The sequence below is a fragment of the Stegodyphus dumicola genome, chromosome 1, assembly GCF_044657685.1.
Source record: "Stegodyphus dumicola isolate Sdum_Otavi_A_Nest chromosome 1, ASM4465768v1".
Taxonomy (NCBI): domain Eukaryota; kingdom Metazoa; phylum Arthropoda; class Arachnida; order Araneae; family Eresidae; genus Stegodyphus; species Stegodyphus dumicola.
In genome coordinates, this window is record NC_140768.1 from 105120979 (window position 1) to 105137311 (window position 16333).

Genomic DNA, 16333 nt, shown 5'->3' on the forward strand with positions numbered 1-16333 from the left:
ACACAAGGAACCTCGGAACCAGCCAAAAATACCCCACACAAAGATCAGAAAGAAGGAAAACGTGATTGTCCAAAAATTCAATCCAACCAAAATCAATTCCGAGAATGAACATAACGAATACGCTGTGCCAATTAGAATTTTATCCAAAACAATACCAATTAGAATTTTATCCAAAACACACAAAAATAATAGTAATAATACAACCTAATGTATATACAAAATGACGTTTGGCCAATAATTACAAACAGATACTACCAAGATACACATATAGACATAAAATGAAAATACAATTAAACTGTAAAAATTTCGTACATAATTCAAATGAGCAATGAGATCAGCGATACTTAAAAAAAATTTAAACTGCAATACCTAAACAAATACACAAATAGTCATTATGTTAAACCATATCAAGTCAAAAAATATTTCACTGTAATTCAAATCAAGCCAAAAAAAAATCAACCAGCAAGAGTGAAGTGCCGCTAAAAATTTCAAACCTCACGGTAAACACTAGTGAGTAACAACACCAAACTTAAGTCCCCTTAGTAAGACAACACCAAAAAAAAATCCAGTAATTCTAAAAATCCCTTAAGTCCACGAGAAAAAAATTCAACCTAGTCAAAGAAATCAATCAAAGCTGGACTGAAGCACGTTACTAGAACACTAAATAAAATATCACAAATCAAAAAGGTGTTCAAAACAAACCCCCCCAATTTAGGCGAAAACTGAGATCTATTCTGAATCAGACTCTTCCAAAACGTTGTATAGTAACCTAAGTAGCAGCCTTCAGCAACACCTCCACCCAAACAAAAGAAACAAAGTAACTCTTTACCGCGTCCATGTAAGCTGAGAAAAGCGCTGTATTATGAATGACAGACCCAAACTTTACGTATCAAGCAAACCTCCAGACACGTTGAAAGAGAACATAAGATCTCTTATCTCGGAAAGAAAAGTGCGCTGACTGAAACGTTACCAGTCTGAACCAACACAATGAAAAAAGATACAACAATAGTTTTCTCAGATAACAAGTTCCTGTTTCTCCCGGTGTAAGAGGTCAAGTGCCACCATGAAGTGCAAGTATTTACAAGAAAACGAGCTTTCAGGACATTACAACTTCACGCAAGACCTAACTGCAAGCAACAAATGCAAAGTTCTCAAAAGTGCTAAACTAAAAAAAAATACTCATAACTCGTAACTCAGAAATCCCTAAAAATCACACAAATGAAATTCATAACTCAAATTCTACTATTTTCCTATGACCACAGAAATCTCAATTCTTCCACAGAAACCAAACATCAGAGAACTTACATTTTACGGACCTTGGCAGAAACCACCAAAACAAAACAAAAACCTGATACAACTATCTTGATACTACCAATTCAAATACAAAACTCAAGCCAAAACAAGAATTAACCCCAAATTCAGCAACAAGTCCAACCAAGAAAGAAATTCAATAACTCAAATCAATTCTATTACGATTCACTAGCAAATTCAAGACAAACTACTTGTAATCAACAGAAAATTCCCACACATGAGTACAGAGCAAAAGTAACTAATCTTCTCAAACTTATTTCAAAAAATTCCATAAAACCAATTCCCGTTGTCACCAAAATTCTCATTAAAATTCACTTTCTACAATTCACAAGACTAACTCAATTTCTACTGTTTAAACAATTCTCACCTGACAACTTTTCACAAACTTAAAACTCAGAAGATAACTAATCCCAATTACTCTGACTCATTAAACTAATTAGAACTTCACTCAAGCTGATGAATTCAATCCAAACAAATTAAATATGCAAACATCACTATTGCTGATCTCAGGCAAAAATTCAAATCTAACCCATGTTCACTTTAAAACAGAATTTGGCAATTGAAAAACAATCTACAATTTTTACTCATTCATTTGTATCATTATGCCTTCAGAACTTATAAAATTCATTGCTCAATACTAAATTAAATTACTAACACATTACACAATATACTGGAATCATAATAAAACATTGTAAATCAAAAAGCAATAATATACTACGCTAGAGAATCATGAAAACATTGCATACATTTCACAAAATATTATTCAATTAAGTCAAAAAATCAAAATTTCTCTAACGTTACCCCTCACAATTACACATTTCACAAGATTCTAGGTTAAATAATTAGCAAAAACACACACAAAAAAAAATTTCTAGCTACGCATAGCTATGGCTTGTCTCATTCAGTAAAATAATTAGAGTCTTTAATCTCTTTCTCTTAGAAGTGCTCAAAAAAATGAGTCCAGTTTTTACCGACAAGCACTCGAAACTTTATACAAGGATACACAAATAGCATAGGATTATCGTGAAATAATTCATTTTCCATCTTGTATCAGAAATCAGAAATCAAAAGTATACATCCAGAAAACACTCAAGGATTTTCTACAGTAAAAATATACAGTATCTATTCTCCTACATTAAAAATATATATTTTTCCTAACTTTAAAGTTCAATTCTGTGTGCCTAACGTTAAAGTCCAAAATTCCTGAAATTCACACACATTTTCAAACTTTATCACTCTCGTATTAACAAATAAGCAAACACAAATCAAAAACTCTAATTAATCCTAGCACCTAAAATTTAACACCTTCTTAAAACAGTAAGTTATACGAAATAAAAAAATTCACAAAATCAGTTACTGATTCGATCCTTCACTAAGCAGAGGTCACGGCACTAGTGTTAAATAGCTTAAGTTCACGCCGGGAAATAATGTTATGAATCTTACTTCACGGCACCAATGTTATGTTAAAAAGTTTCGACACCAAGGTTAAATAGTTTTACTTCTAGGTACCATGTTATATCCGAAATTCCTATATTGTTAAATGTTAAATATGAAACTACTTGCCGTTAAAGGGAGTGATCGTATAGTGAAACGTGTACAGCATTTTTGCGTTGTGAAAAAAATGCATTCCGGGACCGCGCCGTGAGAGGATCGAAAACATAAAACATATACAAGATATAAAGGAAAAGTTCATATTAAATATATAAAGAAAACATACTGTAAGAGGTACCAGATTAAATATCAGTTTATTCAATTACAACACAATAAGAAAAATCTTAACCTCATCTGAGAGTCTGTTCATTTAAATTCATAAAAAAAACTTAAGGTTTGTCTGGTGATTTAAAAGAAAGGAAAGGGAAACAATTTAAGGCCTGAGAGTTAACTTTTAGATTTGACGTTTTTTTTTTTTTTTTTACTGCTAAGGACGTTTTTGAAAAGCTTTCCTAAAGTTCAAACACACCAAAAAAAAATAAAACTTATCTTGAAGGGACATCTTGAAGCGGAGGACTCTTATCTTATCCCGCGTTGATGTCGGCCGGGCTCATCTTGACACTGGTTCTAAAAATGTAGACTCCACTTCACTACTGTAGAACAGAAACAGGAGCACTGCTGCCCAGGACGGCTATCCGCTTGGTCCTGAAAGTCCTATGTCAACACGCAGGTAACTCGTTCAAATTTCGCCGGTCAGAAACGTTGTTGCTAGGAAATTACTGCTCGCCTGTTCTTACTCATCCCAAGAGCAAGCTTCACGGGTAACGTCCCAAGTAAGTTCCACCCACCAGTCAGTAAGGGAGAGAATCAAACTCCAATTTTCTTCAAGCCAGTTTTCAAGAGCAACGTCCACAAGTCTAGCAAACCCAAAAGTCAGCGAGTCCAAGAGTAAGTGTGTAAGAGAGTCTCGCCTCTTAACCAAAACGCGGCCGGGGAGCATATTTGCCGCTCCCCGCCGGAAAACACCTCTCGGAGTCACTTACATTTTGTCCAGCAAGCCCAAAAATCAGCGAGTCAGTCCGAGAGTCAGCCAAAAGTAAGTATGTCCAACTCAAATTTCCTTCTTGTCCTTCACCAAACGGGCTCCCACTATGGCTTCACTTATCACCCCCTTAATTATCGCAAAATCTTCGTTTTCAACTCCAGAATGCGGAAATAAGGGTGATTGCGCATGCGCGCCCTTCTTCACTTAGCCAACAACCGGACCCTCAATCGCCAAAACCTGAATGACTTTCATTGAAAGACAAGTAGCAACCTTTGACCTTTCCGTCACGTACTTTCCTCTCTTAAGGTCAACTAACAATGAAAATTCTTTCTCGAACATTCTAAAGCGCGCGAAATCATGACTTGGCGAAAATTGCCTCCCTTTCCCTGCTTCTTTCACAATGAATAAAAGTTTGTACAAGATTTACAAATAGAGGAAAATAAATAATACTCTTTTAAACTAAATAATATTTCCAGAAGCATCTGTTTTTCCCCAAAATTAAAGCCTTAAATTAAATAATTCAGAATCAAAATAAAATTTAAATTTCCATAAATCATAAAATCATTCACCTAGTTTTTACAACGCTATCAGATAATTTCTCTACGTAACATTCTTTTCCCCTAAGGAATTAAATTTTGGTTTACCAAAATTTAGCAGACAGACACTTCTTGAAATACCATGACTCATACTGTGCAATAAGGCTAAAGGATAACATAATGTAACAATATTTCACACGACTACTTGGTACAGTGACATTACTGACACATTAAATTTAAAGTCCAAAATGTGCAAGTAAAACAACAAGATTAATCAAAGCAATTACTAATTAAATATTCAAGGAAGATCATTAAAAAAACAATTAATCAAAACATCAATTAAATCACTTAATTAATTAAACCTAGAAATACTCAGAACACATACAAAAATAAAAATAAAATATAAGGCATTAATCACAAACAAAATATGTCTAAGATCAATCAATTTTATGACAAAAAGAATTTCTCTCTTTTTTTTTTTTTTTCCAGTTCATTGCATCACATTAGTGTTGCAGTCTCTGTGTGGCCACATTTCTGAACGTTTATTTATCTATTCATTCCTTTTCAGTCCATTAATGTAAACAATTTCACCTGAGGTCGAACACATTCTACTATTGTGACAATTTCTGCTGAGCACAATCATGGAGTACATTAAATGAGTACGGAGTTGTCAATGCAAGCGAGGGAAAACCCTGTCGTTAGAAATCATTGTGTTAACAACTCCCCCCTGCAGCCTTCAACGCGAGAAAATGAAAGCAACCAACCCCGGAATGTGAACTCAGCACCACAATACTCCTTAGTAGAGGAACTTGACCTTAAAAGAAACCAGATTTCACCCTCCTACGTCTCACCTTCGACCAAGGAAGAACAATCACTCTTTCAAAGTTGAAGAAGACTTTATCTTTCAATTTTTCCCTTACGATAGATAAGCCACTGAATGTGTTCGAATACACACACCTGAAGAAAGAAATAATCTAATCCAATTGCTCACACCACAAAAAAAATGAAATAAATAAAAATAAGATAATTAACGCGCCGCAGATACATAAAATACATTCCTGAGAAAATAAACACACTAATAATTCAAACAATTCCAATTAAAATATGTCACATGAACGTATTCAAATAAGGAGTAAAGACCCCTAAGTACTACGAAATTGAATAACTTCTAAGATTGAATCCCAAACAGTCACGTCTAAGAACAGAAGCGGCCTGATCAGGGCCAAGCATTAGAAAAGAAAAGAACGTTACAACACAAGGAACCTCGGAACCAGCCAAAAATACCCCACACAAAGATCAGAAAGAAGGAAAACGTGATTGTCCAAAAATTCAATCCAACCAAAATCAATTCCGAGAATGAACATAACGAATACGCTGTGCCAATTAGAATTTTATCCAAAACAATACCAATTAGAATTTTATCCAAAACACACAAAAATAATAGTAATAATACAACCTAATGTATATACAAAATGACGTTTGGCCAATAATTACAAACAGATACTACCAAGATACACATATAGACATAAAATGAAAATACAATTAAACTGTAAAAATTTCGTACATAATTCAAATGAGCAATGAGATCAGCGATACTTAAAAAAAATTTAAACTGCAATACCTAAACAAATACACAAATAGTCATTATGTTAAACCATATCAAGTCAAAAAATATTTCACTGTAATTCAAATCAAGCCAAAAAAAAATCAACCAGCAAGAGTGAAGTGCCGCTAAAAATTTCAAACCTCACGGTAAACACTAGTGAGTAACAACACCAAACTTAAGTCCCCTTAGTAAGACAACACCAAAAAAAAATCCAGTAATTCTAAAAATCCCTTAAGTCCACGAGAAAAAAATTCAACCTAGTCAAAGAAATCAATCAAAGCTGGACTGAAGCACGTTACTAGAACACTAAATAAAATATCACAAATCAAAAAGGTGTTCAAAACAAACCCCCCCAATTTAGGCGAAAACTGAGATCTATTCTGAATCAGACTCTTCCAAAACGTTGTATAGTAACCTAAGTAGCAGCCTTCAGCAACACCTCCACCCAAACAAAAGAAACAAAGTAACTCTTTACCGCGTCCATGTAAGCTGAGAAAAGCGCTGTATTATGAATGACAGACCCAAACTTTACGTATCAAGCAAACCTCCAGACACGTTGAAAGAGAACATAAGATCTCTTATCTCGGAAAGAAAAGTGCGCTGACTGAAACGTTACCAGTCTGAACCAACACAATGAAAAAAGATACAACAATAGTTTTCTCAGATAACAAGTTCCTGTTTCTCCCGGTGTAAGAGGTCAAGTGCCACCATGAAGTGCAAGTATTTACAAGAAAACGAGCTTTCAGGACATTACAACTTCACGCAAGACCTAACTGCAAGCAACAAATGCAAAGTTCTCAAAAGTGCTAAACTAAAAAAAAATACTCATAACTCGTAACTCAGAAATCCCTAAAAATCACACAAATGAAATTCATAACTCAAATTCTACTATTTTCCTATGACCACAGAAATCTCAATTCTTCCACAGAAACCAAACATCAGAGAACTTACATTTTACGGACCTTGGCAGAAACCACCAAAACAAAACAAAAACCTGATACAACTATCTTGATACTACCAATTCAAATACAAAACTCAAGCCAAAACAAGAATTAACCCCAAATTCAGCAACAAGTCCAACCAAGAAAGAAATTCAATAACTCAAATCAATTCTATTACGATTCACTAGCAAATTCAAGACAAACTACTTGTAATCAACAGAAAATTCCCACACATGAGTACAGAGCAAAAGTAACTAATCTTCTCAAACTTATTTCAAAAAATTCCATAAAACCAATTCCCGTTGTCACCAAAATTCTCATTAAAATTCACTTTCTACAATTCACAAGACTAACTCAATTTCTACTGTTTAAACAATTCTCACCTGACAACTTTTCACAAACTTAAAACTCAGAAGATAACTAATCCCAATTACTCTGACTCATTAAACTAATTAGAACTTCACTCAAGCTGATGAATTCAATCCAAACAAATTAAATATGCAAACATCACTATTGCTGATCTCAGGCAAAAATTCAAATCTAACCCATGTTCACTTTAAAACAGAATTTGGCAATTGAAAAACAATCTACAATTTTTACTCATTCATTTGTATCATTATGCCTTCAGAACTTATAAAATTCATTGCTCAATACTAAATTAAATTACTAACACATTACACAATATACTGGAATCATAATAAAACATTGTAAATCAAAAAGCAATAATATACTACGCTAGAGAATCATGAAAACATTGCATACATTTCACAAAATATTATTCAATTAAGTCAAAAAATCAAAATTTCTCTAACGTTACCCCTCACAATTACACATTTCACAAGATTCTAGGTTAAATAATTAGCAAAAACACACACAAAAAAAAATTTCTAGCTACGCATAGCTATGGCTTGTCTCATTCAGTAAAATAATTAGAGTCTTTAATCTCTTTCTCTTAGAAGTGCTCAAAAAAATGAGTCCAGTTTTTACCGACAAGCACTCGAAACTTTATACAAGGATACACAAATAGCATAGGATTATCGTGAAATAATTCATTTTCCATCTTGTATCAGAAATCAGAAATCAAAAGTATACATCCAGAAAACACTCAAGGATTTTCTACAGTAAAAATATACAGTATCTATTCTCCTACATTAAAAATATATATTTTTCCTAACTTTAAAGTTCAATTCTGTGTGCCTAACGTTAAAGTCCAAAATTCCTGAAATTCACACACATTTTCAAACTTTATCACTCTCGTATTAACAAATAAGCAAACACAAATCAAAAACTCTAATTAATCCTAGCACCTAAAATTTAACACCTTCTTAAAACAGTAAGTTATACGAAATAAAAAAATTCACAAAATCAGTTACTGATTCGATCCTTCACTAAGCAGAGGTCACGGCACTAGTGTTAAATAGCTTAAGTTCACGCCGGGAAATAATGTTATGAATCTTACTTCACGGCACCAATGTTATGTTAAAAAGTTTCGACACCAAGGTTAAATAGTTTTACTTCTAGGTACCATGTTATATCCGAAATTCCTATATTGTTAAATGTTAAATATGAAACTACTTGCCGTTAAAGGGAGTGATCGTATAGTGAAACGTGTACAGCATTTTTGCGTTGTGAAAAAAATGCATTCCGGGACCGCGCCGTGAGAGGATCGAAAACATAAAACATATACAAGATATAAAGGAAAAGTTCATATTAAATATATAAAGAAAACATACTGTAAGAGGTACCAGATTAAATATCAGTTTATTCAATTACAACACAATAAGAAAAATCTTAACCTCATCTGAGAGTCTGTTCATTTAAATTCATAAAAAAAACTTAAGGTTTGTCTGGTGATTTAAAAGAAAGGAAAGGGAAACAATTTAAGGCCTGAGAGTTAACTTTTAGATTTGACGTTTTTTTTTTTTTTTTTACTGCTAAGGACGTTTTTGAAAAGCTTTCCTAAAGTTCAAACACACCAAAAAAAAATAAAACTTATCTTGAAGGGACATCTTGAAGCGGAGGACTCTTATCTTATCCCGCGTTGATGTCGGCCGGGCTCATCTTGACACTGGTTCTAAAAATGTAGACTCCACTTCACTACTGTAGAACAGAAACAGGAGCACTGCTGCCCAGGACGGCTATCCGCTTGGTCCTGAAAGTCCTATGTCAACACGCAGGTAACTCGTTCAAATTTCGCCGGTCAGAAACGTTGTTGCTAGGAAATTACTGCTCGCCTGTTCTTACTCATCCCAAGAGCAAGCTTCACGGGTAACGTCCCAAGTAAGTTCCACCCACCAGTCAGTAAGGGAGAGAATCAAACTCCAATTTTCTTCAAGCCAGTTTTCAAGAGCAACGTCCACAAGTCTAGCAAACCCAAAAGTCAGCGAGTCCAAGAGTAAGTGTGTAAGAGAGTCTCGCCTCTTAACCAAAACGCGGCCGGGGAGCATATTTGCCGCTCCCCGCCGGAAAACACCTCTCGGAGTCACTTACATTTTGTCCAGCAAGCCCAAAAATCAGCGAGTCAGTCCGAGAGTCAGCCAAAAGTAAGTATGTCCAACTCAAATTTCCTTCTTGTCCTTCACCAAACGGGCTCCCACTATGGCTTCACTTATCACCCCCTTAATTATCGCAAAATCTTCGTTTTCAACTCCAGAATGCGGAAATAAGGGTGATTGCGCATGCGCGCCCTTCTTCACTTAGCCAACAACCGGACCCTCAATCGCCAAAACCTGAATGACTTTCATTGAAAGACAAGTAGCAACCTTTGACCTTTCCGTCACGTACTTTCCTCTCTTAAGGTCAACTAACAATGAAAATTCTTTCTCGAACATTCTAAAGCGCGCGAAATCATGACTTGGCGAAAATTGCCTCCCTTTCCCTGCTTCTTTCACAATGAATAAAAGTTTGTACAAGATTTACAAATAGAGGAAAATAAATAATACTCTTTTAAACTAAATAATATTTCCAGAAGCATCTGTTTTTCCCCAAAATTAAAGCCTTAAATTAAATAATTCAGAATCAAAATAAAATTTAAATTTCCATAAATCATAAAATCATTCACCTAGTTTTTACAACGCTATCAGATAATTTCTCTACGTAACATTCTTTTCCCCTAAGGAATTAAATTTTGGTTTACCAAAATTTAGCAGACAGACACTTCTTGAAATACCATGACTCATACTGTGCAATAAGGCTAAAGGATAACATAATGTAACAATATTTCACACGACTACTTGGTACAGTGACATTACTGACACATTAAATTTAAAGTCCAAAATGTGCAAGTAAAACAACAAGATTAATCAAAGCAATTACTAATTAAATATTCAAGGAAGATCATTAAAAAAACAATTAATCAAAACATCAATTAAATCACTTAATTAATTAAACCTAGAAATACTCAGAACACATACAAAAATAAAAATAAAATATAAGGCATTAATCACAAACAAAATATGTCTAAGATCAATCAATTTTATGACAAAAAGAATTTCTCTCTTTTTTTTTTTTTTTCCAGTTCATTGCATCACATTAGTGTTGCAGTCTCTGTGTGGCCACATTTCTGAACGTTTATTTATCTATTCATTCCTTTTCAGTCCATTAATGTAAACAATTTCACCTGAGGTCGAACACATTCTACTATTGTGACAATTTCTGCTGAGCACAATCATGGAGTACATTAAATGAGTACGGAGTTGTCAATGCAAGCGAGGGAAAACCCTGTCGTTAGAAATCATTGTGTTAACAACTCCCCCCTGCAGCCTTCAACGCGAGAAAATGAAAGCAACCAACCCCGGAATGTGAACTCAGCACCACAATACTCCTTAGTAGAGGAACTTGACCTTAAAAGAAACCAGATTTCACCCTCCTACGTCTCACCTTCGACCAAGGAAGAACAATCACTCTTTCAAAGTTGAAGAAGACTTTATCTTTCAATTTTTCCCTTACGATAGATAAGCCACTGAATGTGTTCGAATACACACACCTGAAGAAAGAAATAATCTAATCCAATTGCTCACACCACAAAAAAAAATGAAATAAATAAAAATAAGATAATTAACGCGCCGCAGATACATAAAATACATTCCTGAGAAAATAAACACACTAATAATTCAAACAATTCCAATTAAAATATGTCACATGAACGTATTCAAATAAGGAGTAAAGACACCTAAGTACTACGAAATTGAATAACTTCTAAGATTGAATCCCAAACAGTCACGTCTAAGAACAGAAGCGGCCTGATCAGGGCCAAGCATTAGAAAAGAAAAGAACGTTACAACACAAGGAACCTCGGAACCAGCCAAAAATACCCCACACAAAGATCAGAAAGAAGGAAAACGTGATTGTCCAAAAATTCAATCCAACCAAAATCAATTCCGAGAATAAACATAACGAATACGCTGTGCCAATTAGAATTTTATCCAAAACAATACCAATTAGAATTTTATCCAAAACACACAAAAATAATAGTAATAATACAACCTAATGTATATACAAAATGACGTTTGGCCAATAATTACAAACAGATACTACCAAGATACACATATAGACATAAAATGAAAATACAATTAAACTGTAAAAATTTCGTACATAATTCAAATGAGCAATGAGATCAGCGATACTTAAAAAAAATTTAAACTGCAATACCTAAACAAATACACAAATAGTCATTATGTTAAACCATATCAAGTCAAAAAATATTTCACTGTAATTCAAATCAAGCCAAAAAAAATCAACCAGCAAGAGTGAAGTGCCGCTAAAAATTTCAAACCTCACGGTAAACACTAGTGAGTAACAACACCAAACTTAAGTCCCCTTAGTAAGACAACACAAAAAAAAAATCCAGTAATTCTAAAAATCCCTTAAGTCCACGAGAAAAAAATTCAACCTAGTCAAAGAAATCAATCAAAGCTGGACTGAAGCACGTTACTAGAACACTAAATAAAATATCACAAATCAAAAAGGTGTTCAAAACAAACCCCCCCCAATTTAGGCGAAAACTGAGATCTATTCTGAATCAGACTCTTCCAAAACGTTGTATAGTAACCTAAGTAGCAGCCTTCAGCAACACCTCCACCCAAACAAAAGAAACAAAGTAACTCTTTACCGCGTCCATGTAAGCTGAGAAAAGCGCTGTATTATGAATGACAGACCCAAACTTTACGTATCAAGCAAACCTCCAGACACGTTGAAAGAGAACATAAGATCTCTTATCTCGGAAAGAAAAGTGCGCTGACTGAAACGTTACCAGTCTGAACCAACACAATGAAAAAAGATACAACAATAGTTTTCTCAGATAACAAGTTCCTGTTTCTCCCGGTGTAAGAGGTCAAGTGCCACCATGAAGTGCAAGTATTTACAAGAAAACGAGCTTTCAGGACATTACAACTTCACGCAAGACCTAACTGCAAGCAACAAATGCAAAGTTCTCAAAAGTGCTAAACTAAAAAAAAATACTCATAACTCGTAACTCAGAAATCCCTAAAAATCACACAAATGAAATTCATAACTCAAATTCTACTATTTTCCTATGACCACAGAAATCTCAATTCTTCCACAGAAACCAAACATCAGAGAACTTACATTTTACGGACCTTGGCAGAAACCACCAAAACAAAACAAAAACCTGATACAACTATCTTGATACTACCAATTCAAATACAAAACTCAAGCCAAAACAAGAATTAACCCCAAATTCAGCAACAAGTCCAACCAAGAAAGAAATTCAATAACTCAAATCAATTCTATTACGATTCACTAGCAAATTCAAGACAAACTACTTGTAATCAACAGAAAATTCCCACACATGAGTACAGAGCAAAAGTAACTAATCTTCTCAAACTTATTTCAAAAAATTCCATAAAACCAATTCCCATTGTCACCAAAATTCTCATTAAAATTCACTTTCTGCAATTCACAAGACTAACTCAATTTCTACTGTTTAAACAATTCTCACCTGACAACTTTTCACAAACTTAAAACTCAGAAGATAACTAATCCCAATTACTCTGACTCATTAAACTAATTAGAACTTCACTCAAGCTGATGAATTCAATCCAAACAAATTAAATATGCAAACATCACTATTGCTGATCTCAGGCAAAAATTCAAATCTAACCCATGTTCACTTTAAAACAGAATTTGGCAATTGAAAAACAATCTACAATTTTTACTCATTCATTTGTATCATTATGCCTTCAGAACTTATAAAATTCATTGCTCAATACTAAATTAAATTACTAACACATTACACAATATACTGGAATCATAATAAAACATTGTAAATCAAAAAGCAATAATATACTACGCTAGAGAATCATGAAAACATTGCATACATTTCACAAAATATTATTCAATTAAGTCAAAAAATCAAAATTTCTCTAACGTTACCCCTCACAATTACACATTTCACAAGATTCTAGGTTAAATAATTAGCAAAAACACACACAAAAAAAAATTTCTAGCTACGCATAGCTATGGCTTGTCTCATTCAGTAAAATAATTAGAGTCTTTAATCTCTTTCTCTTAGAAGTGCTCAAAAAAATGAGTCCAGTTTTTACCGACAAGCACTCGAAACTTTATACAAGGATACACAAATAGCATAGGATTATCGTGAAATAATTCATTTTCCATCTTGTATCAGAAATCAGAAATCAAAAGTATACATCCAGAAAACACTCAAGGATTTTCTACAGTAAAAATATACAGTATCTATTCTCCTACATTAAAAATATATATTTTTCCTAACTTTAAAGTTCAATTCTGTGTGCCTAACGTTAAAGTCCAAAATTCCTGAAATTCACACACATTTTCAAACTTTATCACTCTCGTATTAACAAATAAGCAAACACAAATCAAAAACTCTAATTAATCCTAGCACCTAAAATTTAACACCTTCTTAAAACAGTAAGTTATACGAAATAAAAAAATTCACAAAATCAGTTATTGATTCGATCCTTCACTAAGCAGAGGTCACGGCACTAGTGTTAAATAGCTTAAGTTCACGCCGGGAAATAATGTTATGAATCTTACTTCACGGCACCAATGTTATGTTAAAAAGTTTCGACACCAAGGTTAAATAGTTTTACTTCTAGGTACCATGTTATATCCGAAATTCCTATATTGTTAAATGTTAAATATGAAACTACCTGCCGTTAAAGGGAGTGATCGTATAGTGAAACGTGTACAGCATTTTTGCGTTGTGAAAAAAATGCATTCCGGGACCGCGCCGTGAGAGGATCGAAAACATAAAACATATACAAGATATAAAGGAAAAGTTCATATTAAATATATAAAGAAAACATACTGTAAGAGGTACCAGATTAAATATCAGTTTATTCAATTACAACACAATAAGAAAAATCTTAACCTCATCTGAGAGTCTGTTCATTTAAATTCATAAAAAAAAACTTAAGGTTTGTCTGGTGATTTAAAAGAAAGGAAAGGGAAACAATTTAAGGCCTGAGAGTTAACTTTTAGATTTGACGTTTTTTTTTTTTTTTTTTTTTACTGCTAAGGACGTTTTTGAAAAGCTTTCCTAAAGTTCAAACACACCAAAAAAAAATAAAACTTATCTTGAAGGGACATCTTGAAGCGGAGGACTCTTATCTTATCCCGCGTTGATGTCGGCCGGGCTCATCTTGACACTGGTTCTAAAAATGTAGACTCCACTTCACTACTGTAGAACAGAAACAGGAGCACTGCTGCCCAGGACGGCTATCCGCTTGGTCCTGAAAGTCCTATGTCAACACGCAGGTAACTCGTTCAAATTTCGCCGGTCAGAAACGTTGTTGCTAGGAAATTACTGCTCGCCTGTTTTTACTCATCCCAAGAGCAAGCTTCACGGGTAACGTCCCAAGTAAGTTCCACCCACCAGTCAGTAAGGGAGAGAATCAAACTCCAATTTTCTTCAAGCCAGTTTTCAAGAGCAACGTCCACAAGTCCAGCAAACCCGAAAGTCAGCGAGTCCAAGAGTAAGTGTGTAAGAGAGTCTCGCCTCTTAACCAAAACGCGGCCGGGGAGCATATTTGGCGCTCCCCGCCGGAAAACACCTCTCGGAGTCACTTACATTTTGTCCAGCAAGCCCAAAAATCAGCGAGTCAGTCCGAGAGTCAGCCAAAAGTAAGTGTGTCCAACTCAAATTTCCTTCTTGTCCTTCACCAAACGGGCTCCCACTATGGCTTCACTTACCGCCCCCTTAATTATCGCAAAATCTTCGTTTTCAACTCCAGAATGCGGAAATAAGGGTGATTGCGCATGCGCGCCCTTCTTCACTTAGCCAACAACCGGACCCTCAATCGCCAAAACCTGAATGACTTTCATTGAAAGACAAGTAGCAACCTTTGACCTTTCCGTCACGTACTTTCCTCTCTTAAGGTCAACTAACAATGAAAATTCTTTCTCGAACATTCTAAAGCGCGCGAAATCATGACTTGGCGAAAATTGCCTCCCTTTCCCTGCTTCTTTCACAATGAATAAAAGTTTGTACAAGATTTACAAATAGAGGAAAATAAATAATACTCTTTTAAACTAAATAATATTTCCAGAAGCATCTGTTTTTCCCCAAAATTAAAGCCTTAAATTAAATAATTCAGAATCAAAATAAAATTTAAATTTCCATAAATCATAAAATCATTCACCTAGTTTTTACAATGCTATCAGATAATTTCTCTACATAACACTATTACATAACATAAACCAAGTATGGTGGTACAAACGCGAAGAACAAAGGTGCTACTAAATCAGCTAATGTTGCAAAAGGGTGAAATCGATTACCAAACATCAGAGACATTAGAGAATGTTGACATGTTGCTTTTGATATGAATAGCAGAAAAACATTTATGTACAGTAACATGTGCAGTGCTTCATTTATGCAAGGTATATATTTTTTACCCACTGGATTTGCATTTTAGCATTAAACACTATTATAATAATAACAAAATGATTTTTATTAAAACTGAATCAATTATTTCCCCTTTATTTCTTTTCCTAAGTTCATATGATGTACGTTCAAGGATCTGAAATGGATTTATGACATATACCAAGGTACCACTGTATTTCAACACTGGTATTTTTTTATGCTCAGAAACACCAGTCAGTTTCAGAGGTGTCAAGAAGTGGTTGTTGTGCATTTCACTATATTAGTGGTTTTTTTATTTTTATATAATAAAATTTTCTGCAAAGAATTTTAAAAGATACATGTACACTTTGAATGAATTCAGAAAAGTTGCACAGATTTCCCATTTTATTTTATCAATACTATACTACCAAACTGACTTTTAAACTGAAATTTTTTGGGGGTTATTTAAAAATCATAATAAAAATAATTATTACTTTTTTATATTTGGAACATTCATTCTGCTTCTGTGAGAGATCACTTCTCAAAATTTTAATTTCTTCTAATAAAGCAGTTATTGTTTTGTCTTTTTCTTCACATTCCTTCAGCAAATTCTAGAAATTA

General features: G+C 34.0%; 1 protein-coding gene across 6 annotated transcripts in view; it reads right to left on the reverse strand.

Annotated features, from left to right (window-relative positions):
* Window positions 1–16333, reverse strand: part of LOC118202431 (citron Rho-interacting kinase-like) — a 284352-nt gene that overhangs the window by 124516 nt on the left and 143503 nt on the right. For all 6 annotated transcript variants that reach the window (XM_085818648.1, XM_085818656.1, XM_085818639.1 and 3 more), the window contains one exon: window positions 16207–16323. In XM_085818648.1, the coding sequence (XP_085674774.1) occupies window positions 16207–16323 (117 nt within the window). The remainder of the gene's footprint in view (window positions 1–16206; window positions 16324–16333) is intronic.